Here is a 23,730-nt window from a genome sequence, read left to right on the forward strand (position 1 = left end):
ATAATATATCAAGTATAGTACTACTATAAATTATACTATATATATATATATATGAATATATATAATATATATAATATATATATATATATTATATATATATATATATATATATAATATATATATATATATATATATATATATAATATATATATATATATATATATATATACTATATATATTATATATATATATATATATATATATATATATATATATATATATATATATATATATATATATATATATATATATATATATATATATATATATATATATATATATATATATATATATATATATATATATATATATATATATATATATATATATATATATATATATATAATATATATATATATATATATATTAATATATATATATATATATATATATATATATATATATATATATATATATATTATATATATATAATATATATATATAATATATATAAAATACTATAATGCAAACTAACTTTGAATGACACAAGAAAGTGATGTCGCCAATTATTTGTAACTATATGAGAAAGCTGTTATTTTCAGTTTTATATATGGGGGTGGGGGAGGGGGGGAGGATGCTGAAATAGCCGGGTTGTGAGCGTCAATGGTCAGGTCAAATAAAGTTTGGTTTTGGATTTATGTTGGGATTAGGTTAAGGTTTGGGATTCAGGTGAAATCCAGTATTAATTTAGAGTTGGGGTCAAGTTTAGGTTAACGTTCAGCCTGGGTGTCAACAAATACTTCCTTATTCTTACATTTTCACATACATTTTTTATTTAATCTCCAGTTTGGAAGAGTGGATGCACATGTTTGACGGAAATGCTTCCCCTTTAGATGGTCACCCCTGTCAGTCGGTGAAGGCGTTTTGTATTTTGTTCAATAGTTGACTTTGTTTTTGTTCAATGGATAATTTTTTGTTCAATAGTTTATAAATTGATCGAGTATCTGATAATTTGTTCGATAGCTGAATATCATCTCCACGTAGGGTCTGTGTGCACAGGTCGCTTATACATGACGTAATGCCTTTTCTTCAACCCACCCTCACTAATGTCACACAAAGTCAAACAACGGACACATAGCGTCACACAGTGTCACATAGCGTCACATAGCGTCACACAGTGTCACATAGCGTCACACAGTGTCACATAGCGTCACACAGTGTCACCATAGCGTCACACATTGTCACATAGCGTCACATAGCGTCACACAGTGTCACATATAGCCGGATGGCTGCGACAGATTTCCAACCTCATATACCAAGACAAAACGAAAATCAACATGTTATAAATTAGTTTTAAGATATACAGAACATATGCCTCGCTTCATATCTTACTCATATCTTACCCCGTAGCACCCTCCTCTGTGACACCCACGCAGAGGCGTAGCGAGGGGGGGGGGGGCACATGTCCCCGGGCGCCGACCTTAGGGGGCGTTAAAATGGGTTGGAAAAACAAATCGAAAGGGGGTGGGGGTGAAAATGGGAAAGTCTGAGGGGGGGGGGGGGTGCAAATCGAAAGTTTGTCGCGGGGCGCCGGAAAGGGTCGCTACTCTTCTGCCCCCTGCCTTCGTGTGGCACGTCACAACATCCGAGACCCCTCCCACCAGGTGCATGACGTCATAACTGATAGAGATCCCAGAACTAATATTAATAGATATAAACGTTTTGTTGAAATAATTCCAGGCTTATGTACGGGACTGCTGCAGATATAACGTTTTGTTGAAATAATTCCAGGCTTATGTACGGGACTGCTGCTATAGCCATGGGGTTACTTCCCTTTGGAGATACTTCGCAAACATTGGGTCGACGCTGCTCTCTTTATTCTAGTGGTGAGTGGTTTCATCTGGTTGGCTAAATTGTTTCTACTTGGGTTGCTTGTATATGAAGCAGGGCACTACCGCCCAGAGGCGTAGCGAGGGGGGGGGGGGGGCGGGGGGTGCGGACCGCACCAGGGTGACACCTCGCTACGCCACTGCTGCCGCCAGTCTTATTTTTCTTCGTTCTTGATGTCTCCATATTGGAATCTCATACCACTAGACCAACACTGCAATTAACTGAACAGTCGTCTCTAACTCAACAAAAATCTAGACACCGTCTGTTTGTATAATGTGTATATTAATTTGATAAAACAACACATTTTCTTAAAGTGAAATTTGCAAAAATTAAAATATAACATGGAGATGCCGAGGGTTGAACTCGGGGCCTCTCACATGCGAAGCAAGCGCTCTACCACTGAGCTACATCCCCATTGAATCCTATATGAGCTACTCCATTGTTTAATACTTTAACCTACACCCTTTTAGATATCCGATTTCCAGGCACCTTATGACGTCACAATTAAAAAAAAAACCACCAGATTTTGGCTCCTTCCCTACTCGCATATCGTCACAAAAGTCAGACTCCCGACCTCAATTAAAATAATGTTGCACAATTTAGAGCCTCTCCCCCTTAGTATTTATATATATAGGGGATATAACCAAGCTATGATTATTTTTCCGAAGATTCTAATTCAGTAGTGTCCCTTCGTAAATAAATCTCTATACAACGCATTATTGATACTGATTTCATAACATTCAGTTAAAATCCCTAACCCCCCCCCCCCCCCCATAAGAAAACCAGGCAGGGGGGGGGGGGGACAAAAATGGGTTGGAAAAATAAATTGAAAGGTGGAGGGTGTGCAAATCAAAATCTTGAGTGAGGGGGTGCAAATCGAAAAGATTGTCCTCGGGCGCCGGGAAGGGTCGCTACGCCTCTGTACGGTGTTACAGCCAAAACTCGATGGGAAAAAAGACCAAAAGGCAGGCATGGCTGATGGGTTGATGACGTGGGATAGGGGGTCATCCAATATATGACGTCACGCTTTATTTGACGATTTTACCTCGCCCCTCCGTCACAAAAAAAACCAGCCACCCCCCCCCCCCCCCCGCCCCTAAAAAGGACCGCTCACCTCAGCCTACAACCCCCTCAAAATTACAGCTGAATTTTTCTTAAAATACCGTGTATTTCCAAAACCTTGTCTGAACTCTGTCAACATAGAGTATTTTAATCAATTCCTGTTACAATTTATTAAAACAGTTTCCTAAAACGCGAAATAACTATAAAAATTCGTTTTCTAAAATTGCTTTTTTTAATAATGCTAAAGTGTGACGTCACACCATCTGCCCCCCCCCCCCCCCCGCCCCCGCCCCCCCCCCCCCCCCCCCCCACACACACAAAAACAAATCCGGAAAGAACCTCTGATGGTCAGCAGCAAATAGGGTTCACTCACGTGACGATCTTTGTAACTAATTTGTTTTCCTCTCTTCTGTAGTCCGGTGCGTGGGGCTGCAGTTCAGTAATCGTCACGTGGTAAGTTTGTTGTATTTTTAGTTTTCGTCACCTGGTAAGTTGGTTGTATTTTTAGTTTTCGTCACGTGGTAAGTTGGTTGTTTTCAAAGGTTTACTACAGTACTAGCATTTAGATTTGGGGTCATCCATAAATGACGTCACGCTTTTTTTGACGATTTTTACCTCCCCCCCCCCCCCCCCTCCCCTCCGTCACACGTCGTCACAAAAAAGCCAGATTCCCCCCCACTTAAAATGACGTCACACCTCAGCCTACAGCCCCCCCCCCCTCAAAATTGCAGTTGAATTTTTTTAGACAGCTAGATTTTTCCAAAATCTTGTCTGAACTCTGTCAAAATAGAGTATTTTAATCAATTGTTATTACAATTTATTAAAACAATTTTCTAAAACGCAAAATGAAGTCTAAAATTCGTTTTCTAACATTGCTTTTTTATAATGCAAAAGTGTGACGTCGCACCATCTGAACCCCCCCCCCCCCCTCCCCTCCCCCTCATCACACACCGTCACAAAATTACGGACCCCCCTACCCCCTACGAGTGTGACGTCATTTATGGACGACCCCTTTGTGGAATTTCCTTTTGATTAGCAAAGCTAATTTTAATTACCTAATCACGTTTTCAACTTTGATTTAGAAAAATCCGTTTTTGTTGGTGTTCATATTTAAAGTCATAATGTTCTGTTGGCTTTTTCTTATTCTTCATTGAAGTTCCAAAATAGAATACCATACATTCCGAAACAAATGTATTCTTAAATAATGTTATTTATTGTAAAAAAAATGGATGATGGTATTTATTAGTTTTTCATTATTTAAAAAATAGGTTGTTGTATTTTTTAGAATTCAACTTTACAGTATGCATCCCTTATTGTTATTATTCAAACGTTTTTTTCAGTTTATTCCGTTGGGAGATGATCATGTTGCATGTGTGCTTTATCGTGAGTAATCGGGTTTAGAGTTTCCTTGTCTTATCATTAGTATTGGCCTTTATCGTGAGTAATTTAGAATTTCATTGTCTTATCATTAGTATTGGGCTTTGTCGTGAGTAATCGGGCTTAGAATCTCCTTGTCTTTTCATTAGTACTGGGCTTAAAACGATAACGTAAAGTAAACGTACATGTAGATGTAATGCAGTGTTAACACTAATAGCCATGTTATTTAACTCAAACTAGCCTTAATATCAATACAATTATTTAGCCTAACTTTAAATGTATTGAAACCCTTCCCAGGTATAGTAGGCTATAATTTATTTCATCAATCTCGACATATAGTGTAGTCAGCACTAGGCCAAGCATATACTTGTTGTGAGTCAGGTACCCATAAGCGCTGAGTTGGCTCAAAGAAGTCCTGTCTGGAGTCCGGACAGATATTCGAATTCGTGACCTTCGGGCTAGCAGTTGAGTGCTCTACCACACTCAACAACAAAGTCTCATACAGTGTTTCTATTATTATATGTTATCCTCCGGCGTGGGGGGGGGGGGGGAGACTTGGTGACACTGGTATACATTTTTCATATAAATAATAATTTGTTTTTATTTCGTTCGGGTGCGGTGTTTACTTTTTACCCCATCCCCCATTTTTTTTTGCAGTAAGAAAAATAAATTTCTCCTTTCAGCTTTGTATTGCAATCATGCTGGCTATCCAACTGTCTCTAAACGTGGAGGACGCCTTCTCGTTCGTTGGCTTCGGCCTCGCTCAGTCCATTTTGGTCATCATCTTCGGACTGGTCACTTTCTTCATCAGCTTTATACAGGTACCAAGCGTTTATTTATAAATATAGCGTTATGTTTCAAATTGTTTTGAGTTTTCTAATTGGGGGGGGGGGTCATTTTAGCTGAATGTTATGAAAAGGGATGAATGAAATCAGTATCAATAAGGTTTTGTACAGAGATTTATTGACAAAGGAAAACTACTCAATTAGAATTTTCGGAAAAATAATCTTAGCTTGGTTATATCCCCTTACTTATATAAATACTAAGGGGGAGGGGCGGCTAAATTGTGCAACATTTTTTAAATTGAGGTCGGGAATCTGACTTTTGTGACTATATGCGAGTGGGGAAGGAGCCACAATCTTTTTTTTTTAAGTCATAGGGAAATCGGAGATCTAAAATGTGTATGTTAAACTATTGAAGATTAGAGTAGCTCCTATAGATACAACGGGGATGTAGCTCAGTGGTAGAGCGCTCGCTTCGCATGTGAGAGGCCCCGAGTTCAACCCTCGGCATCTCCACGAAATGTTTTGATTTTCTGAAAATATCGCTTTAAAAATGTGTTATTATTATCAAAATTATAACTAACTTGTATCTAAATTGTGTTTATATTGCAATCGTTTAATACATATTTGAACACAACCTACATCGAGTATTATTTCATCAGTGATCAATGGTTTTACTAAAGAATTTTTTTTCTTGTTTCGGAGTATTTAAAAATTAATTTGTATAAAGTTGTTTTCAACACTTATTGAACATTATGTAAGTTCCAATAAGCAAATAAAAAATCTAGCTGGATTAAAAAGGACACACTTTGGAGATGCCGAGGGTTGAACTCGGGGCCTCTCACATGCGAAGCGAGCGCTCTACTACTGAGCTACATCCCCAGTTGAAAGCAATTGTCATTATTACTATTTTAAACAGTTATATTGTTGTATCAACAATGGACTCAGTAGATACACAGGTGGCTACAATTCGATATCAGTGTTGATCAACAATTGGATTTGTTAATGGTGTCGTGTATAAGCTTTAGTCCACAACAATGGGGGGTGGGGGGGGGGGAGAGGCGACCGTGTACTGTGTGCTACGAGGGAGAATGTGGGGGGGGGGTCACAGTGGGGTAGTACAATGGGGTGACACAATGAGGTGGCATAATTGGTCGTCACGGATAGTGGAAGAAAGGGTGACACAGGATGGTGTCATTAAGGAGTGACACGGTAAGGTGACAAAAATGGATAACACAAAAAGTTAAAATAGATGTGCTGACACTGTGGTGATACTGTGAGATGACATCTTGGGGTGACATTGTGCAGCAACACCCTGAGGCGCCTCTGTGAGGTGGTACCTTGAGGTGACTAAGTGGTGTGATAGAGTGAGTTAAAAACTAAATCTGACACTAAGGTGTGAAATTTACGTGACACCTTGAGGTGACACCATGGTTATACTACGAGGGGACATCTTGAGGTAACACTATGGTTATACTAAGCGATGACACCTTGGGTTGACACTGTTGTTATACTACGAGGTGACACCTTGATGTGACACTGTGGTTATACTACGAGGTGACACCTTGATGTGACACTATGATTATACTACGAGGTGACACCTTGATGTGACACTGGTTATACTACGAGGTGACACCTTGATGTGACACTGTGGTTATACTACGAGGTGACACCTTGATGTGACACTATGATTATACTACGAGGTGACACCTTGATGTGACACTATGATTATACTACGAGGTGACACCTTGATGTGACACTGGTTATACTACGAGGTGACACCTTGATGTGACACTGTGGTTATACTACGAGGTGACACCTTGATGTGACACTATGATTATACTACGAGGTGACACCTTGATGTGACACTATGATTATACTACGAGGTGACACCTTGATGTGACACTGGTTATACTACGAGGTGACACCTTGATGTGACACTGGTTATACTACGAGGTGACACCTTGAGGTGACACTGGTTATACTACGAGGTGACACCTTGAGGTGACACTATGGTTATACTACGAGGTGACACCTTGATGTGACACTGGTTATACTACGAGGTGACACCTTGAGGTGACACTGGTTATACTACGAGGTGACACCTTGATGTGACACTGAATTAGCACAGTTGGTTATAAACTGTGACAACTGGTAACGAGCAGTCAGACAAATTGTTATACACACACCCTTTAACACCCTGATAACCAATGAAAATTGTTATTCTAGCATAATTAGAGAGGCTTTATTTCTTAGTGTTAACAGTGGCATTTTTAGCATTATCACCATTACTCCACCGTCATCATTCCCCGATTAGATTTGGGTTTCTTATCTTTTCTTCCTCGTGAACATTAGCCCACGTGACATAGATGCTATTAATTATATAATAAAGTGAATTTGAACACCTGGGGATGTAGCTCAGTGGTAGAGCGCTCGCTTCGCATGTGAGAGGCCCCGAGTTCAACCCTCGGTATCTCCATTTTCTTTTTCTTGTGTAGTGGGGGTTTCCTTTTTGATAAGGTCCTAATAATGTGACATTTTATACCACCCTTCCATGTTTTTTTCTAATGCTTGTCAATACCGAGAGAAAAAAATCAACAAAAAAAAAAAGAAATTGGAGATGCCGAGGATTGAACTCGGGGCCTCTCACATGCGAAGCGAGCGCTCTACCACTGAGCTACATCCCCTGATATACGAATTAGAAACATGTCCAAACACAAGGCTGCCAGCATATTGAGATCATTATCAGTGGTCTAGTTAAAAGTGAAGATGGTTGTCAATAAATGTATTGTTAATGATTACTCCAATATACAGCCTTTGTACCGTGTCGGCTTTTGTCTTGCTCCTATGCGTTTTATTTAATGAGCGTGATAAAAGTGGCCGGTAACGGTTTTTTTAACTTTTGATATGACGGGTTGCGGACAGTTAAATATATTTGGGGTGTGTGGAAGGGGGGGGGGGGCGACACATGATAAATAGCTTCATTAAATTTTTGTTATTAAAGGCGATTAAAGCTGGGTTAACTTTGTTTACATTTATATTTGGATATGCCCATTCTATGACTTACATAATATATTACAGGCATTAAAGTCAGAAGGTAGGGTCGGGGTTGTGGTCTACCCCGGGTGACCCCATATATGGGGGTGGGTGACCATATTAAGGAGTGACGCCAAATCGAAAACACGTAAAATCTACTGTCAGAACAATTTTTTTTTTTCAGTTTGAAGTATGAACTATGTAGGGGGGAGGTGACATCACACCGAAAATACAAGTGTGTGTGTTGGGGGGGGGGGGGGCACCTCCAATAACTGCAATGAGCGTCACCTTTGTATTAAATCCTATTTGCCAATAAATATTGCTTCGAATCAACATGATTTGCTTTTAGCATTATTGTGTCATGATTACGTTTTACTTTTACTATGTCAAAGGACGGCATGATCAGATACTAACTTTAAAGTCTCGAGGTCAGATCCCAGGCTCGATTCTTTGGGACGTCCCTGAGTCCACCCAGCTCTGATGGGTACCTGACTCGCGTTAAGGAAAACGAATGCGGCTGGGCAGAGTGCTGACCACACCATTCCCTTGAATGCCAAAGTAACTGAAAAAGGTGAACTTTACTTCACCGGCCGAATGTGTTTTGCACGAATAGTAAAATATGAGATGACGATTTTTCAATCAATATGACATGTTAATTATCTCATTCAATGAACATAATTTGCTTGTATCATTGTTCAATGAATAATGTTAACGATCTCAATGAACATGATTTGCTTCTATCATTGTTTTGTCAACAGATTGACATCATCGACATGCTGCTTGTTTACCTTCTCACGCTCCTGTTTCACGTGGTTTGTTTTGGTTTTTTATTAGGAGATATCACATGATTTTGTGTTATTTCTTATTTTTATTTTATCAAATCCTTGTATGTGTTTCAGTATGTGTTCCTAAGGCCCGTAAAATCCTTGTATGTATGTGTTTCAGTGTGTGATCCTGGATATAAGGCCCATTAAATTTTTGTGTATGTATGTGTTTCAGTATGTGATCCTGGATATCTGTCCCATCAAATCCTTGTATGTGTTTCAGTATGTGATCCTGGATATCTGGCTCATCACCAGAAAGGACAGGTTCTGGACCGGCACCTACTACGAGCCTGTCCTTGTCGTAGTGGCGCTGTACACTGACATAGTCGTCATGCCCGTACGCGGCATCATACAACTCTACACACACCGAAAGAAAGTCATTAAAAAAATTATGTGAGTCAGGTTTTTTATTTGGTTTGCCGAAGGGTAATGGGTGGCGTTGTTACAAACTGTGCAGGAGGGGGGGGGGGGGAGGGGGGAAGAGAGCAGATCATAAGTTCTTTTTATGTCTACCACCCCCCGTACGAAATGTTTTAAAATAGAAAATGTATACTTTTACCCAGAGGCGTAGCGGGGGGGGGGGGGGGGGGGGGGCAGGGGGTGCGGACCGCAACGGGTGACACCATTTAGGGGGTGACACCAAGGCAAAAAATAGCAAAATATATAAAGAAACTTGAAGGGGGTGCAAATCGAAAGTTTGAAGGGGGGGGGGGTGTAAATCGAAAACTTGAGGGGGGGGGGGGTGCAAAATGGAAAGTTTGAGGGGGGGGGTCGCAAAATTGAAAATTTGAAAGTTTGTCCCCGGGAAGGGTCGCTACGCCTCTGGGGGGGGGGGGTGACACCATTAAGTGCCGCACCGGGTGACACCCGACCTCGCTACGCCACTGCTTTTACCCGTATCAGCTGCCCTGGAAAATTTAGTCCCCAGCCGGAGAAAAAAGTCTGAAAGAAACAGTGGCTGGGGAAGGTTTGGGAAGGGGTAGCCCTATCATGTGTCTGAGAGGAACCTACAGGTGGGAGGCAGACAGGAGGAGGACATTTTTTTTGTAGGGAGGAGAGGCAGAGGTGTAAGGTGGGAGGGGTTGATGAATTTGTTGTTTCCTTGATAAAAGTGAACAAGATGATTTTTTTTAAAAAACAAACTACCAAACTAGAAACCAGAAGATTAAAAAAAATAAGACACTGTAAGCTCACTGTATTTTATTTGTTTATTTGTTTTAAAGTCCGCTATTTTATAATGTTAAATTAGACAAACATCATCAAATCTTAACAAGTTGTTTCCAATATAATTATTTGAAAAGGGTATGTTACAAATATCACAGAATCTTATAGGACAAGTGATGTTAAAATAATATTTACATTTCATACTTTCTGTACATAGTAAAAAAAAAATTTGTGGGGGGGGGGGGGGGGGGGGGGAAGGGGGAATGCTCGAAATATAACTAACATACTTTTGAATGTAGGTCATATTGTAAAGAGGCCCACGCTAAGGTGAGTTTGAAACAGACTGTTGATTGGCTTAACTTAAACCTAATGTTAATTATTGGCCTAATTTAACAAATCAGTTGACAATTCTCTCTAAAACTTAATTTTTTTTCTCATTTTTACAAATTTTATCAAATTCTTAGCTACATGTTAATTAATAATTTTATTTTCTAAAATTTGTTATCTTGTATTTAATGAGTTTTATTTCTGTTATTTTTACTAGTTTAAACTGGCCTCTGAATAAACTAGTACGCAAATATTTCTTTTACTACAAAATCGTTCATTATATTAAGTGTCAAAAAAAGAGAATCTAAAACTTTTGCATGTGAAATAATTTTTATATTTTAAACAATCCTAGATGTAACTGCTCTTCAATCTAAATTATTTGATGTTAGATCTACTATAACTACATTTTGAAACAATTTTAAAATTAAAATATTTTATTTTTAAAAAATGTCACATTATTTGATTGATAAATATGTTTAACATAATTTGTAATTTGTTTTGCTAAAAATTTGCTTCATTTTTGCATTTATTGGCAGATATGGACAAACAATGATCAAGAAACTTTACTGGGACACAAAACAACGATGAATAAGGGATAAAATATTGTATGGTTACTATTAAAATAGTAACAGCATTTACAATGGCATTTTTGGTGTTTTATTTAAAAAATTAAAAATTGTAAGTTGATTTTTTTTCAATTATCGACAAATAAATGTTATTTAATATTTTATTTACAATATTGAAATCACAGTTAGCTTATATAAATATATACAATTTTATTTTTAAAACTGTACTTTTAAAAAGATAAACCAAGTAAAATGAATTTAAAAAAAAAACTAATTATAAAATATTATCTGATTGAAAATTGTGCACAGGAAAACAGAAGTGTAAATATATAAAACAATAAACATAAATTAACTTTTAATTACATAATTCAAAACAATTCTAAGATTAATAGAAGATAGGTTGTAATAACTTATATTACTTTAAAATTGTTCAAAAGTGAAATTATTTAAAGAAAACAATCCAATCTTTTGACTAGCTATTTCAACAAAACAAGTATTGCTTAGAGCAGTATGCAAAAGGAGGATTTTTTACTCTTTGTACTGGGACTTGCTGGTGGCTTAGATTCATGTTTGTGATGGTCATTTTCTTTTTCCTTATGATGGTCTTTTTCTTTTTCCTTGTGTTGGTCTTTTTCTTTGTGATGGTCTTTTTCTTTTTCTTTGTGTTGGTCATTTTCCTTGTGATGATCTTTTTCTTTTTCCTTGTGTTGGTCTTTTTCCTTTTGATGGTCTTTTTCTTTGTGATGGCCAGATTTTTTGGAATCCTTTTCTTCATCACCTGAGGAGTCGTCATCATCATCATCATCTAAGAGATTTAGAATTTTTAAAAGTGTAATATTTTGATCAATCTAGATATTTTCTTTAAAAAATTATTGGAAAATATGTAGTTTTCAACAAAAATTTACTTTTTTTTTCAATATATATTCATATCTATTAAAAAAATTAAAACAAATACATTTTATTTCAAAAACATTGTATTTTGTTTTTTAGTAATTAAAAATATTAAGAATCAACTGAAAATTTTAAATGCTGTCAATGCATTTTTCAGTATGATTGTTTATAAAATGAAGCCCCTTCTAAATTCTTTTTAACTGCACATTTCGTTTTTTTAAAATACTGTAACAACACAGTTAAATTTGGCAAGACTTTTCAGACAATAACTAATTCTACATATTTTATTTTATTTTTATCCAAGTTTTCCAAGTGTACGCTATAATTTACAACATAATTTGATCTTAGAGCTTAATATTTTCATCAGTTTGAAAAAAAAAAAATCCGCTCTAAATGTAATAAAAATTATTTATTAAATATCTTTTTGTTATCTATAAAAAAACAAGATATTTTTACCTTTATAAATACACAATAAGATATATGTTATCAAAATGTACCGAAGTTTACCTTTTAAAAAAACAGTAAGATATATGTTATCAAAACGTACCGAAGTTTACCTTTTAAAAAAACAGTAAGATATATGTTATGAAAACGTACCCAAGTTTACCTTTTAAAAAAACAGTAAGATATATGTTATGAAAACGTACCAATGTTTACCTTTAAAAAAACAGTAAGATATATGTTATGAAAACATACCAATGTTTACCTTTTAAAAAAACAGTAAGATATATGTTATCAAAACGTACCGAAGTTTACCTTTTAAAAAAACAGTAAGATATATGTTATGAAAACATACCAATGTTTACCTTTTTAAAAACACAATAAGTTATATGTTATCAAAACGTACCGAAGTTTACCTTTTAAAAAAACAGTAAGATATATGTTATCAAAAAGTACCAAAGTTTACCTTTTAAAAAAACAGTAAGATATATGTTATGAAAACGTACCCAAGTTTACCTTTTAAAAAAACAGTAAGATATATGTTATCAAAACGTACCGAAGTTTACCTTTTAAAAAAACAGTAAGATATATGTTATGAAAACATACCAATGTTTACTTTTTTAAAAACACAATAAGTTATATGTTATCAAAACGTACCGAAGTTTACCTTTCAAAAAAACAGTAAGATATATGTTATCAAAAAGTACCAAAGTTTACCTTTTAAAAAAACAGTAAGATATATGTTATGAAAACGTACCCAAGTTTACCTTTTAAAAAAACAGTAAGATATATGTTATCAAAACGTACCGAAGTTTACCTTTTAAAAAAACAGTAAGATATATGTTATCAAAACGTACCGAGGTTTACCTTTTTCCTTGGGGACCAGCTTGATACATTTCTGTGCCTGGTCCTCAGTGCCAGCGTTGTAGATCTGGGAGATCAGGTCTGTGGATATTCTCTTCTTCTTATGTTCCAGCGCAGCCTCCAACATTTGTTTTATGTGTCTCTGGAAATTTTATTTTTGATATATAGATGGATAGTTTAATGACGTGTGGCGATTCAAGTTCTTCAAGGTTTTAGTAGTTTATTAAAATTAATATGTTTAAACTGTTACAGTACTTTAAAAGAAGGATGAAACAGAAAAATGTGTGATGTTAATGGTATATAAGCAGGAAATATAAAGAAAATACGAACCAACTTAGCTTCCATTTTTTCTTGCCTTTTTTTAAGCATTGTAACCTCCATCATATATTTGACTTTATCAGCATCAAACCTCTGTTTAACAGTTTCAAACAAAAAGTTTTCTTAAATACATAAAGGTTTTACATTACATAACAAAAATGTGTAATTGGACAACTTGCTAAATGTAAATAAATGGGATAAAATTTCATACATAAAGGTTCATTTTCTTTAGTTTTAATTTTAATAAGGCATACCATTATCAATAGAATTTGTTTACAATTCTAAATAAATTTCAACCGTTGCAAATAAATCAGATAAAACCAAGCCTTGCATTTTAAAAAATAAATTTAAGTGGAATTTCCTGGTTCCATATTACATTTAGATAGTCTAAACAAGTAATTTTGTGAAAAACAGATTAGTTACGTTAACATATCTAATAATAAAACTGTAGAGTGACAGAATTCAAGGATTGTGTATAAGAAAATGTCTGTAGAGTGACAGAATTCAAGGATTGTGTATAAGAAAATGTCTGTAGAGTGACAGAATTCAAGGATTGTGTATAAGAAAATGTCTGTAGAGTGACAGAATTCAAGGATTGTGTATAAGAAAATGTCTGTAGAGTGACAGAATTCAAGGATTGTGTATAAGAAAATGTCTGTAGAGTTACAGAATTCAAGGATTGTGTATAAGAAAATGTCTGTAGAGGGACAGAATTCAAGGATTGTGTATAAGAAAATGTCTGTAGAGGTACAGAATTCAAGGATTGTGTATAAGAAAATGTCTGTAGAGGGACAGAATTCAAGGATTGTGTATAAGAAAATGTCTGTAGAGTGACAGAATTCAAGGATCGTGTTTAAGAAAATGTCCATAGACTGACAGAATGAAAGGATCTTGTTTAAGAAAATGTCTGTAGAGTGACAGAATTCAAGGATTGTGTTAAAGAAAATGTCTGTAGAGTGACAGAATGAAAGGATCTTGTTTAAGAAAATGTCTGTAGAGTGACAGAATACAAGGATCGTGTTTAAGAAAATGTCTCTAGAGTGACAGAATACAAAAATGTTTGTATCAAACCTTCTGGTTATCATTAGCAGCTGCTATGCCACCTTTGGCTTTAGCCTGGGCAAGTATGGCCATTTTTGTGTTGACATTTTTTTTCTCTTTTGGAGGTTTTTGCTTGCCCCAGATCTGCACCATGACTGCACTTTCTTTAAGGAATTTCAAAAGCTGGATTGGAAATAATAATTGTAGTTTTTTTTATTTTAAATTACAGTTATTGAAACAAATACAAATCCATAAAATTAACCAAAGGCAAGAATATTTTTTTTCTATAGTTCAAATTTTTATAATTAAAAAAAAAAACTATTTAATGTTATTTCTGGTTTTACTGCAAAATAAAGTTGACTATATTTTTATTATAATTATAAGATGTTAGCAGTTATTTTAATTTGAAACTTTAATGTTATAACTGGCAGCTAAAGGTGACTCACCTCTTCATCAGCTTTAGGAAAACAGAGAACTCTCTTGTGGTTCCAGTCTGGGTTGGCTGTGTTCTTGACAACGTCTGTGCTGGTGAAACTCTCCTCCTTGTAGACTAAATATTTGGCATACACATCCTGGCAACATGTCAAGTAGGAAACCATTTCAAACACAGTTATCGGATTTTTATAGGAAACCATTTCAAACACAGTTATAGGATTTTTAAGGGGAAACCATTTCAAACCAAACACAAAGTTATAGGATTTTAAAATAAAAAAGTTAATGATATTTGCTAACTTTTAGGTCTGCGGCAGAGAAATTATTTTATCTCTTAAGGTTTTATGGATATTGCAAAGAATAGTGTAAAATATCTGTATCAGGAAAACTCCTAATAAATATTCAAGTCAAAATAAAACATAAGATTAATGTGCGTCTATTTTAAAAATAAAAAAATAAATGAAAAATGTTTATCAAAATAATTAAATTTACTTTTCTTTATGTTAAGAATATAGACCTCTATCGTAAAAATTATTATATACTGTATGCTTTAAGATTACAGTAAAATGACTTGGAAGCTTTCTCCTAGCACTGATGATTTTAAAAACAAACAAAAGTAAAATGCTCTGTAAGAACTCTTCAATTGATGATAATTTTAAAACAAACTTACAGTAAAATGACTGGGAAGACCTCTAGCGCTGATGATAATTTTAAAACAAACTTACAGTAAAATGACTGGGAAGACCTCTAGCGCTGATGATAATTTTAAAACAAACTTACAGTAAAATGACTTGGAAGACCTCTAGCGCTGATGATCTTAAAAACGAAATTGACAGGTTTATCAATCAGCTGTTGGGTGTCCTCCAGGTAAACATCATCTTTGTCTGTGAACTCTTTACCTTTGGGGTCACATGGGATGACCTCAACCTGTGCCAGGAATTTGAACATGGTTAAATTTTTAATTACAATTATACATTAAAAAAATTTAGGCATAATGTTTAAAATTTTAAAAACAATTTCATGAGGTAGATGTATTAATACATCATTTCATTTTCAGATTGTTTTTAAAATGTAGAACAAGCTTTGTATGATCACACCACTAGTGACAAATTGAAGGAAAAGTATCTGCTATTTAACTGGATGTGTTAGCAGAAAACCCTTACTGATCAGTTGTTTTACTTTTCACAAACACAAACCACCATACAATGGGATCATATCTTGCTGTAACTGAAGGCTATTAGATATAGCTGAGACCCCAATTGTTTTGTATATAAATAAATTAAATTAATTTTTATTTTTTATGTTTCATCGTTTTGAATCTGTTTGGCAGCCCATTTGAAAATTGCTGGCAACACTGTAATTCCTGCTTACATTTCCTTATATGAATTATCTTTGTCCTGGCAGAGTAAAACAATCAGGAACAATAACTCACATTTAATAGTCCCACATTCTTTCCCCTGTAATCTGTGATCTCTAACTGCACTTTAGATTCAATCTAAATAAAAATTGGAAAAAATTCAAATTAAATCATTCAATCAGACAGTAAAAAAAAATGTTTAATGTAAAGTAGATGAAGAGTAACAAGTTTATAATCAAGCCAGTAATGTATCTGACTTAGTTATTACTTTGTAATTTCTTACCATGAAAGACAAAGACTGCATCCATACTTTTACTGAGCCAATATGGAAATCTGCAGAATAATCTTCATCAAAAGGATCTTTCTCCTATAATTATAATAAAATGTGCATGTGGACAATTAATGTGTACCTCAACAAAATAAAATAATATATGAAATGATCATGTGCTTAAAATGTGATATATTTCAAAATCTATGTAAAATTAATCACAGTATAGCCAGAGAAAAGAAATATGAAACATTTGTTGTCAATTTACAAGCATTTGTCAATTTATGTATCATACAAAAGAATAGAAATAAAATTGTAGCTGCACTAGTTAAAAATACAAACAATAATTCAAACCTAGCAATTAGAGTAAATATTTAATGTTTAACCATGCCAGCTATACCTTAGGCAAATCCCATTCCTCGTTGTCCAAAAAATTCTGGTACATTTCCTGCATGACAAATTTTCTGTTCAGGAATTTTTCCCTGGGCCACACCCACTCATGTTTGGTTTCCAGATTGATTACACGAATCATCACCTGAGAATTTAATTAATTATGTTAATTATTTTAAATTAAAGTAAAAATCACAAAAGTATTGACATTCTTTTTTTAAATGGAATTTTTTTTTAAATTAATTAAAATGTAATCGAGGTCAATAATTTTTTCTTCTCTGAATGGCATGGTCAAGCAATAGAGTACCCAACACCTAATTGTAAAGTCTCAGAATCATGCCAAATTCCTGCCTATGCTAATGCTTATAGTTGTTTATCACTAAAAAGTGTCACCTAGGATACCACCCCAGCTCCACTTCTTGCACAACAACATCACTGTGTACCAAACAACTGACAACAACATCACTGTGTACCAAACATCTGACAACATCACTGTGTACCAAACATCTGACAACATCACTGTGTACCAAACATCTGACAACATCACTGTGTACCAAACATCTGACAACATCACTGTGTACCAAACATCTGACAACAACATCACTGTGCACCAAACATCTGACAACAACATCACTATGTACCAAACATCTGACAACAACATCACTGTGCACCAAACATCTGAAAACAACATCACTGTGCTGGCAACAACATCACTGTGTACCAAACATCTGACAACAATCACCTGAGTTCTGCCTGCAAGTTCTCCCCTTGCTTCAGGGGAGACTACCATCAACTCAAATTTCATTTTCTTGTCCAGATCTTCACTGATGGAGTTAGCATTTTCAATAGCTGGCATCAGATCAAGAACATCCTCTTGCAGCAGTGCTTCATCTAAATATTTTGTAAATTAGAATTTTTGGTAGCTGACATTCATCAATATTCACAGACACATTAAATGGCCATTATTAATACAATTTTTATATGACTATCTTTAACGTGAGTGAAATCATTATTAGTATTAGTGTTAAGATCTACCAGTGTAGCACATATTAATCTAGTACTGTATTTTACCAAGGGTACAGAGTGGTAGAGAACTAGACTGCCATCCCCTAAGTCTCAAGTTCAAATCTGGGTTCAAGTCTGTAGACTGTCCGTGAGTCCACCCAGCCCTGATGGGTACCTAACTCACGTTAGGGAAAGTAAAGGCGGCTGGGCATAGTGCTGACCACACTACCTCTTCATATGCCGACGTCACAGAAACAAGTGAACTCTACTTCACTTGCCCAATAGACCGTCAGGTTTGGAAGGGGAACTTTACTTACTGTATTTTAACCTATGTATTAATTAGTTGCTTTATGTCAAGTACTGTGTTTTACCAGTGGATTTGTTTGCACTGATGTCAAAGCCTGAGTTCTTTGCTATCTCACTCTGGGCCATTTCAAATGTGACTTCTGGGTAGGTTTTCTTGGACGCATCTCTTTCTTTGGGGTGTACGAAGACAAAGTACTGTGTTGTGCCAAATAGCACCCTGGGCAAAAAATGAAATTATAATTTAAAATAGGTTGAAAACATCTATGATATATGCCTTAAGTGCATTTAAATAAAACACTGGTAAATATATAAGCGGTTTTGTTTTTTCTTTTATTATTTCTAAATGGCTGTTATTAAGTGTTATGATTGGTGTTGTTATCCAATATGTTATAGAAAGAATGCAAGGGGAAGGTTCTGGACAGCAGGGATCAGTACTTTAAGAAATATATATGTATCTTAGGTAGATTTATATAGAAAAACTGCGACATGAAAAATTATTATTTTATTATTATTTTTTGAGGGGTTTTTGTTCATGATTTAAAAAAAAATATATTATAAAGGATCACATATAAACAACAAATCTGATAAAAGGAAAGGGATAAAAATTATCATTTCTAAAACAACACAAATAAAATAAAATTTAAAAGAAACTCAATAAAATAAAACTGATGTAATCTTATAAAAAAAAATCTTTATAAAGAAATAGCCTCTGATATAATCTTATGATTGAAAATAGACTCTTAATAATAAACATTAACATAATCATTAGATCCTAAAAAGATTACTGAATCCCAAAAGAAAAAATAATGTACAATTTCTTTTCATTTGAAGGTCACAATTTAACTTTAATTTTCAATTGTAGCAATGATTGCATGCTCAGCTAACACCAGGAGAAAAGTAAAACAAAAATGTGCTTCACCTGTCGTTATGATGTAGCTCCACCTTATCCACCACAGCTTTCCCGTTGTGCATGAGTCTCACATTTGGTTCACCAGGCTCCAGGGTGAACTTGTCACCTTCCATTCTCACTATTGCATGTTTGGGTGCAATGCTGCAAAGAAGTGAACCCAAACTAATTACCTAACCTCCTACATTTAGATGTAGCAATATTTACTTTTAAATTAAAAGGCACTAAAAGACTGAAATAATTAGTAGACAGCTTCTATTTTAGCATCTTTAGGTTAACATAATTTTATATTGAAATTACAAAAAAAATAATGCTAACTACTGTGCCATACAAGAATGAAAAAAAATTTATGATAACTACTGTACCATAAAACACAAGGACAGAGGATACTATCTTTTGTACCATAAAAGAAAAGACCAGAACAAAAATGATAACTTCTGTACCATAAAAGAGTGGACAAAATAACAATGACAATTACTGTACCATAAAAGATTGGACACAAAGCAATAACTATTGTACCATAATAGCTTGGACAAAGAAAATAATAACTACTGTACAATAACAGATTAGATAGAAAAATTAATGACTTCTGTACCATAAATGATTGGACAAAATAACAGTGATAATTACTGTACCATAAAAGATGGGACAAAAAAAATGCTAACTAATGTAACATAAAAGATTGAACAAAAAACCTACCCTGGACCAGTGAGCACAAGCTCTGTCTCCCCTTCATCTTTCCCATTGCCAATCTTCTCAGCAGGTGTGTCAAAGAAGTTGATGATGTGGCCAGTCAGGAAAGGGTCAGTGTTCAGGTTATACATGTAGGCTGTGTTCTTCTTCTTCGCTGCTATCATGGCCTGTGTGTTTTCACCCTAAGCAAAATTTAATTAAAATTAGGGTCAATTGTCTTTTAACTTTTCACTTATTGAATAGGTAAGTGAATTTCTTTTACGATCCTTGGCTTTAAAAACATAAGTAATAATTATTTGTTAAAGAATTACAAAAAGTATGGACTACTAATGTTTTAAAGCAATAAGTTTTATGTTTTATTATTCATCAATGATAAAACATTTGAACAAATTTATTTTAATATTATTTTGACTGTTTAGTTTTTAAAAGCATGCCTATTTTTACAGCTCCGAAAATATTTTATATAATGTTATGACCAAGACTAACACCCCCATCATCCTCCACCATCTGTTAAAAAACTCAGAAACTAAGATAAACTAAGGTTGTAGCCCTTTGTCCAATAAATATTAACACCTCAAAAAGAAACTTCAACATTCACACTTTCTCTATCCCCCACAGCACAACATGAAAAGAAGATGACTGAAATTTTATTTACTGATGCCTGCTGTGCTTCTTTTAACTTTTCTTCAAAAGATTTCCTCATTTCTTCCATTTGTTTTTCATTGTTAGCCAACATAACCTTGTATTCTTCCTCCATTCCTATTAGCAAATTTAAAATGGAAAACACAAAATTTAACAATGTGTAGTTGTGAATAAAAAAAATTAAAATTTGAGTGATTTTAAAAAGAGAAGTAATTGAATAATATGTGATTTTAAAAGTAGCATATATTTGTACAATTTTTTGTTTTTATATTTAAATAAATACACTCTGAAATTTCTATACATAAAATAAATAATTAATACAAATTTTACATTATTGATTTTAAAATCTATTTTGGTCACTGTATATAACTTATAGATATTATTTCTTTTTAAATAATAAAAAATGAAAATGTCACTTTCAATTGACATACCTTCATCATCAAGTTCACCGTGATCACCTTTCAACTTCTCCATCTTTATCTCCCCTCCCAGCATAGCTTTAAGTTTCTCATTCTCCTCCTGGAGTTCTCTGATCAGCTTCTCTGTTGGATCTTCATTGACAGTGGCAGATGTCTTGATCTGTTTAGCTCGATCAGCTTTAAGTTACAATCAATATATGACATTAATTTTCGATCAACATTTCAATTGAGACACGATAATATTTATATTTGCCAATATTAAAGAGTATTATAAAAAACCGCACACACACATCTATCTGTATCTATCTATGTCTATCTATCTATCTATCTATCTATATGTCTATTATATATATATATATATATATATATATATATATATATATATATATATATATATATATATATATATATATATATATATATATATATATATATATATATAGATATATATACACTCATATATTAATATGTGTGTGTATGTATAAATATATAATTTACGCGTCTATATTTTAATCTGGATATATATAACATGCTTTGTTGGTGTAGGTAGAGCTTGATATGGAATAGTGTATTGGCGACCTGTAGTCAGTCTGAAATGAACAACTCACCATATCTGAGGGTTGATAAAGACTCATCAAAGTTGATATCTGCTGGACTAATGGCAGCAATCTGGTGACACAATACAAAAAAACAGAATCAAAACTAAAAGACTGTTACATGCAGCTTAACTTGTACCAAACGTAGAATATTTTAGTGTTAAGAAAGATGAAACGTTTTATTTAAATATTTTTAAATTAACTTGAACCAGATGTAAATAAAGCGTATTATAGTCTTTATATTGAATGTTTTTGATGCATTTAACACAAACTTAAACCACATACCATATACAGTGAACACAAACTTAAACCACATACCATATACAGTGAACACAAACTTAAACCACATACCATATACAGTGAACACAAACATAAACCACATACCATATACAGTGAACACAAACTTAAACCACATACCATATACAGAGAACACAAACATAAACCACATATCACATACAGTGAACACAAACTTAAACCACATACCATTATGGTCTTGCTGTTTCCACCAAGAGCATTTTTCAACAGTTTGGTTAGAACAGAGTCTCGAAATGGTACTGCAGTAAACAATACATGAATTAGTTTACACATAAAGGCAATACTTTTACTCTCCCATTCACTTACTCTCTCATAAATATTGTTATAAGGGCTTAAGCAATTCTAATAAGCTGTGCCATTGAATCAAAAGTGCCTGAGGAGATTAGGCTCATGAGCTGGGGACAGCATTTTATCTAGAACAGAAAACCCCAAAATTAATCAACTGATTGCGTGTTGGTCCATAGCTATGAAAGCATATTCAGAAAGAAAAGCAGAATGAAGTTAGATTCAACAGGCCAAATAACATTGTTGATACATAATACTTAATTATGTTGAAGAAAATCATCTCCAATATTACAATGAAGAAGAAAGAAGAAGAAGAATCAAACATTGTCTCATAACATTGGAGATTAAATATTTTATTTAATTAGGGTTTAATTAATTTTGATTAAAAAGTACCTTTGACATCCTTCCCGCCAGATTTCTCCGCTAGAGCAGCAATGCAGTTGCCAAGACATGACAATGATTGGTTGATAGCAGCGCCCTCTTTCAGCCTGTCCCCTGTGGCACCAGTACTCTCTGCCCTCTCACTGCAGACATTGTACAACATTACGAATGTGGGTTTTTGTTAATCCTTAAAGTTAGTGATTAAAAATATTCCTGCACCATACTTTGGCTCAAATGAAATTGCATTTTGACTTTATTATTGTAAAAGATTTAAAATATAATATAATGACTAAATTTTAAAGTCATGTTTTAGGAGTGAACATAAGCTTTTTTTTTAGAAATGTAAAGATACATATAAATACTGAACTTGAACCTCAACAAGTGGCAAGTGGTATCACTAGACTAGGTGGTGGTAACACCAGGTGTACCCTTTACTTTACTCATGCACCCCCTTTGACCATTGGGCCATTAGTGATGCCATTTATTAATCATAAAAATATTTATCTTTTTTTTAAAAATATTAGCTTCTTTAATTACTAATTAATTAGCCTAATTGGGACCAGGCCTAATTAATTATTCGTAATGTTAAATAATAATAAACAATTGTGAAAATAAAATTACAAAATTACAAATTAGCTGGGTTTTTTTACCTGCCTGCCAAGTCAACGAGGTTAATCACCGCAGACTTTGTCGTGTCTTCACCTGCAGCGTTCCTGAACTTCTGGATGAAGTTGATCCCCACGATTGTGTGGGCACGGCTGTCGAGATATCAAAGTTTACACCGTCAATTTAAAGTTATTAAAATATGGTTGAAAGGGAAGAAATTTATTTCGACAGAAGTTATTAGGCGAACCGAAAAAAAAAATAATTTAAAAATAACAACTATTATCAATTACTAATGGACACCAGCGAGAAAAGTCTCAAAGGTATTTGAGAGGTGTATAAATTCATTTAAAAATCATGCACAGCGTAGTTACAATTAATATGGTTATAAAATCCTGTCTATCTGGTTTTTTTCGGACTTTACTAAAGATTGGATGTATTTGATGTTTATAATATTTTCGGTAACTAAATAAAAATTATAAAAAAAGCAAAAACAATTTGGTTTTCACGTGTAGGCCTAATGGCGACATAAACAATGGCATCCTGCTATTGGATAGGACGCCATTGATTTTATTGTACACATTGTAAGCTAAAAATAGAATACTAGG

At 34.2% G+C, this 23,730-nt stretch overlaps 2 protein-coding genes and 5 non-coding genes across 11 annotated transcripts in view; 3 read left to right on the forward strand and 4 right to left on the reverse strand.

Annotated features, from left to right (window-relative positions):
• Positions 1-833: 833 nt before the first annotated feature.
• LOC131931801 (uncharacterized) lies at positions 834-11,054 on the forward strand (the record flags this gene model as incomplete). 2 transcript variants are annotated; one of them, XR_009384353.1, is given in 9 exon segments in its annotated part: positions 834-845; positions 1,732-1,826; positions 3,308-3,345; positions 4,233-4,275; positions 4,953-5,090; positions 8,846-8,899; positions 9,135-9,304; positions 10,375-10,402; positions 10,939-11,054. XR_009384353.1 is itself a non-coding variant. In XM_059288657.1 (7 exon segments), coding segments are annotated over 6 exon segments (331 nt in total), but the record flags the coding sequence as incomplete, so codon positions are not given.
• Positions 2,173-2,244, reverse strand: Trnaa-cgc (transfer RNA alanine (anticodon CGC)). Its single transcript has one exon. It is a non-coding gene; the product is annotated as a tRNA-Ala (tRNA).
• On the forward strand, positions 5,496-5,567 carry Trnaa-cgc (transfer RNA alanine (anticodon CGC)). Its single transcript has one exon. It is a non-coding gene; the product is annotated as a tRNA-Ala (tRNA).
• Positions 5,862-5,933, reverse strand: Trnaa-cgc (transfer RNA alanine (anticodon CGC)). Its single transcript has one exon. It is a non-coding gene; the product is annotated as a tRNA-Ala (tRNA).
• Positions 7,459-7,530, forward strand: Trnaa-cgc (transfer RNA alanine (anticodon CGC)). Its single transcript has one exon. It is a non-coding gene; the product is annotated as a tRNA-Ala (tRNA).
• Trnaa-cgc (transfer RNA alanine (anticodon CGC)) lies at positions 7,667-7,738 on the reverse strand. Its single transcript has one exon. It is a non-coding gene; the product is annotated as a tRNA-Ala (tRNA).
• Positions 11,048-23,730, reverse strand: part of LOC131931800 (kinesin-like protein KIF28P) — a 35,696-nt gene continuing 23,013 nt past the window's right edge. Inside the window, exons 1-21 of one of the 4 annotated variants that reach the window (XM_059288656.1) lie at positions 23,618-23,686; positions 23,170-23,277; positions 22,532-22,662; positions 22,022-22,092; positions 21,551-21,611; positions 20,955-21,119; positions 20,537-20,640; positions 19,888-20,063; positions 19,201-19,332; positions 18,347-18,498; positions 17,713-17,861; positions 16,981-17,115; positions 16,596-16,679; positions 16,388-16,450; positions 15,756-15,882; positions 15,626-15,645; positions 14,970-15,095; positions 14,554-14,706; positions 13,495-13,575; positions 13,168-13,306; positions 11,048-11,773 (exon numbers count right to left, since the gene is read on the reverse strand). In XM_059288656.1, coding sequence (XP_059144639.1) covers positions 11,469-11,773; positions 13,168-13,306; positions 13,495-13,575; positions 14,554-14,706; positions 14,970-15,095; positions 15,626-15,645; positions 15,756-15,882; positions 16,388-16,450; positions 16,596-16,679; positions 16,981-17,115; positions 17,713-17,861; positions 18,347-18,498; positions 19,201-19,332; positions 19,888-20,063; positions 20,537-20,640; positions 20,955-21,119; positions 21,551-21,611; positions 22,022-22,092; positions 22,532-22,662; positions 23,170-23,277; positions 23,618-23,664 — 2,529 coding nt within the window. In that variant the 5' untranslated portion in view covers positions 23,665-23,686 and the 3' untranslated portion in view covers positions 11,048-11,468. Of the gene's footprint in view, positions 11,774-13,157; positions 13,307-13,494; positions 13,576-14,553; positions 14,707-14,969; positions 15,096-15,625; positions 15,646-15,735; positions 15,883-16,387; positions 16,451-16,595; positions 16,680-16,980; positions 17,116-17,712; positions 17,862-18,346; positions 18,499-19,200; positions 19,333-19,887; positions 20,064-20,536; positions 20,641-20,954; positions 21,120-21,550; positions 21,612-22,021; positions 22,093-22,531; positions 22,663-23,169; positions 23,278-23,617; positions 23,687-23,730 lie in introns of those variants that run through there. The other 3 variants (XM_059288654.1, XM_059288655.1, XM_059288653.1) reach the window with 3 other exon arrangements.

This window comes from Physella acuta, unplaced genomic scaffold (genome assembly GCF_028476545.2).
Source record: "Physella acuta isolate Inbredline_101_S28 unplaced genomic scaffold, ASM2847654v3 ptg002035l, whole genome shotgun sequence".
NCBI classification, from domain to species: Eukaryota; Metazoa; Mollusca; class Gastropoda; family Physidae; genus Physella; species Physella acuta.